Source organism: Poecilia formosa, unplaced genomic scaffold, assembly GCF_000485575.1.
Source record: "Poecilia formosa unplaced genomic scaffold, Poecilia_formosa-5.1.2 Scaffold715, whole genome shotgun sequence".
In the NCBI taxonomy this organism is placed as follows: domain Eukaryota; kingdom Metazoa; phylum Chordata; class Actinopteri; order Cyprinodontiformes; family Poeciliidae; genus Poecilia; species Poecilia formosa.
In genome coordinates, this window is record NW_006800654.1 from 14,834 (window position 1) to 18,693 (window position 3,860).

Consider the following 3,860-nt stretch of genomic DNA (forward strand, 5'->3'; position numbering starts at 1 on the left):
GTACCCTGTAGTACCCAGTAGTACCCTGTAGTACCCTGTAGTACCCAGTAGTACCCTGTAGTACCCTGTAGTACCCTGTAGTACTCACCGTGCTGCTCCATCTGTTTGACCAGGGACTCCGGCGCTTCGTCCAGGAAGAAGTCCGGCAGCAGTGGGTGGCCTGTGGACCAATCAGAGGCTCCGTCAGCGTCACATGGTGCGGTGAGTCGACCAGGTGAGAGGTGGGACTCACCTGGCTGGACGGCGTACTGGTCAAAGTCTTTGACGCCGTGCTCCTTGAGGACGTCCTCGTCCACCAGGAAGTGACCCGTGTAGTCCTTGGGCTTAGACAGAACGGCGTAGGCGGCGTCCGCCATGATGTCTGCCGTACGGCACTGCTTCCCGATGCCGTCGCCTCCCAGCATGTCCATGGCCGCCGTCTGGATCGCTATGGTAACAGAAAGGTGGGGTTAGAGCAAAGCCTGCTAGCATGCACCACTCCCAGGAGTTGCTAACGCTTACCAGTTCTGGGCCACAGGGCGTTGACGGCAATTTGACCTCTGAACTCTTCGGCCATTCCCAGGACGCACATGGACATGCCGTACTTCGCCATCGTATACGCTGCCAAATGACAACATAAATTACTGATGAGGAGGTGGGGCTTCCAGCTGGTTTCCACGGCTACATGGAAGGGGAGGAGTCATCTGGTTTCTATGGCTACCGGTGTGGTTCTTGAACCAGACGGGGTTCAGGTTGAGGGGCGGCGACAGGTTCAAGATGTGAGGACGGCGACTCTTCAGCAGGTGGGGGATGACCAGCTTCGACCTGAGAGGCACAAACACGCCTCGTTAAGGGCCGCTCGTTAAGGGCAGCTCGTTAACACACAAACTGCATGGTAATGTTGAATAAATAATTCTGTGATTTCCTTTCTCTTTTAGCTGCATACTCGTGTGTGTATACACACACACACACACACACACACACACACACACACGTAAAGCTAAGCCTAACGTGGGCGTTCCCGCGTTAGGGAACATTAGCGGCTTAGATAGAGGCCGACAAAGGGAACTTAACGATTGTCAGGGACCATTTTGTTCTGTTAGCTCATAAGGATAGCATGCTAATGGACCAGCTGGTCTCTCCAGCCTCAAACGTCAGAACCTAGTGCAGGACTGATGATTCTCCACTGTAATTTAGTGTTTATCATATTTGTGGCACTTTGAACATTAACTCCTGAAATTTCAGGAAGATTGCATTTGGGTTCCCAGTTTTCCCAGTGCTCCCACAGTGTTTCCTCCAGTGTATTATAAGCCCGGCGGGCCACCAGGCTCTAGTTGTGCCACCACCTGGCGAAGCATCGCTTTAGTATTTTTAAAATGTTTGCAAGACTTTACAGTTGATGTTCAGGTTTTAATCTTTCAATAACACATGAAATTAACAAGATATTTTTTCATTTCTGTCAACTTTAAACATTTTTAACAAAAACACAACAAGGTGGATGAATGACTGCCCAACCACTGCGCTTAGCAAGTTTTCGGGGGGAAACCTTGTCCCAGTGCTCCCAGTGCTCCCAGTGCTCCCAGTGCTCCCAGTGCTCCCAGTGCTCCCAGTGCTCCTACGTCAGATATGTTCCTCTCAGGTTGATCCCCAGCATCAGGTCCACCTTCTTCATGGGCGTCTCCAGCGTTCCAGTCAGGCTGATGGCGCTGGCATTGTTCACCAGGATGTCGATGCCTGCCAATCACAAACGATATCAGTGATGATGTCACAGCTAATAGATGACATCATGGTGAACCAACCAATCGGGCGTTTTACCTCCAAATGTTTCCACGGCTTTCTGAACGGCCGCTCCGATCTGCTGCTCGTCCCGGATGTCGACGACGCAGGGCAGCGCCTTCCCTCCGGCCGCCTCCACTGGGACACATAGCAGCAACTGGTCATGATGGGACGCAGACTGGAAAGGCCCGGGCTGAACTGGAACGGACCCAGCAGCTCTCCTCACCTTCATCTGCTGCCGTGAAGATGGTTCCAGGAAGCTTCGGGTGAGGCTCGGCCGTCTTGGCGGCGATCACCACGTTGGCGCCGTCCTGAGCGGCTTTGAGGGCGATGGCCTTCCCGATGCCGCGGCTCGCTCCCGTGATGAAGAGCGTGCAGCCGGCGAGCTTCCTGTGGGGTGACAGCAGCTCCATGACATCATCACTACTAATAACTGACCCTGCTGCTGTGTGTGGCTGGTTAATGACAGAATCATCTAGAACTTTCAGCTCCGCCACAAACATCCTGCAGGTCAGAGAACATTTTTATTAATATTTTTAAAATAACAGCAGCAAACAAAAATGTTTGCTGCACAAACGTAGTGGAGTAGATTGACACCAATTTTGTCTAATTTGAAGAAGGTGGGGGGGTCAACTTCACTCAGGTGTCAGAGGTCAGCCAGGACATGGACGTTAGCCGCCACATTAGCGACCTTTTCATGTTGCTTCTAGCGGTACCACCTCTTTCAGCCCAATGTAAACTAACTGAACAGAACCGACTGTCTTTCTGCCAAAGCTGTGCTATAGAGATCCTCTGGCTGTGCTGCAGCTCCCTCTAGTGGCAACCATCACAGGATGCCAGGCCCAACCGGACCAGAACTAATCAGAGAGAAGAGCAAAATGTTGGAGGAACTTGAAGCTGGGATGAAGGAGCCCGGAACATCAGGACCTGATGGAGAGAGGGTCACACAGTACTGCCCCCTGCTGGGTGGAAGCATTAATCTCACTGGAGAAATGCTGCAACTTCAGCAGGAAACAAACTAATTTAAACACCATAAATTATTAAAATAAAAATGAAAGCAGAACTTTACCATTATTATGCATTTCATTATTTACTCTTAATTATTTTACCTACAGAAATAACTAGGTCTGATTTACTATATGATCTAATTTTGTTGGTTCAACTTTTTTGATCTTTTGGTCTTTCATAATAAAAGCCTCGGCAGAGCAACAACACTGCCAGCATTTATTTTGAAGGAGCTTTTCCTGCCCGACAGCTTTTTGTTTTTTTCTATATTCATATTATTTAAAAACATGCGAACTAAACACATTCATCATTTTCATGTCAAAACATTCATATAACAACCGGGAATCTGATAAAAGAAAGACACCGGAAGCGCTGTTAGCCACGAAGCTAACAGAAGTTAACTGACGCCAACAGCTCGAACCGAACTTCATTCAAAGAACCAAGTTAAGCTGCCTTGCTCAAAGGTCAGCGGGCAGAAGGAGCAGAACCGAGTCAAACCCGGTATTACAATCAGAACTGCTCCTGTGTCAGTTCGGCTCTGGAAAACCTCAGTTACTGGTACTTTCCCAGTGAAACCAGAGTAAAACCAGTAAGGAGTCCCAGCGACGCAGCAGGCTGCTGGTTTCTGCCTAGTTTCGGATTCGGTTCTGACCCGGAGCTCAAACTCACCCCGAGTTCTGCAACATGACGATCCCAGAGCAGAAAACCAGCAAACACCAGGGGAGACTTTTTTCACCTTTCACCCACTTCACAGACCCGTCACACCGGATGTTACGTCTTATTAACATCCGAGTTGTTCAACAAAGATCTTCTCTGAACAAGATGCTTCTTCTTCTTGATTTTACTCATATAAATACATGTACACACACATATACAAATATACATACTTATACATAACTTTGCAATCTACCCATCTATATCATACATGCATTCACAAACACACCTACTATAATCAATTTCTATTAAATAATTTAGTTTTCTTTAAAAATTGAATAACTATTTGATGAAATTCTTCCTCAAAATATCTAATAAATTAACATTTTCCTTTATACTTTCAAACTCTCTACTTCTCTTCTGTCTTTTTCATATTTATGACATTC

At 47.8% G+C, this 3,860-nt stretch overlaps 1 protein-coding gene across 1 annotated transcript in view; it reads right to left on the reverse strand.

Moving 5' to 3' along the window:
* Positions 1 to 3,564, reverse strand: part of hsdl2 (hydroxysteroid dehydrogenase like 2) — a 7,252-nt gene extending 3,688 nt beyond the window's left edge. The window contains exons 1-8 of the mRNA XM_016666372.1: positions 3,430 to 3,564; positions 1,982 to 2,145; positions 1,795 to 1,893; positions 1,599 to 1,713; positions 701 to 804; positions 502 to 600; positions 233 to 427; positions 47 to 160 (exon numbers count right to left, since the gene is read on the reverse strand). Of these exons, the coding sequence (XP_016521858.1) occupies positions 47 to 160; positions 233 to 427; positions 502 to 600; positions 701 to 804; positions 1,599 to 1,713; positions 1,795 to 1,893; positions 1,982 to 2,145; positions 3,430 to 3,548 (1,009 nt within the window). The 5' untranslated portion in view covers positions 3,549 to 3,564. The remainder of the gene's footprint in view (positions 1 to 46; positions 161 to 232; positions 428 to 501; positions 601 to 700; positions 805 to 1,598; positions 1,714 to 1,794; positions 1,894 to 1,981; positions 2,146 to 3,429) is intronic.
* Between the last annotated feature and the right edge of the window lie 296 nt (positions 3,565 to 3,860).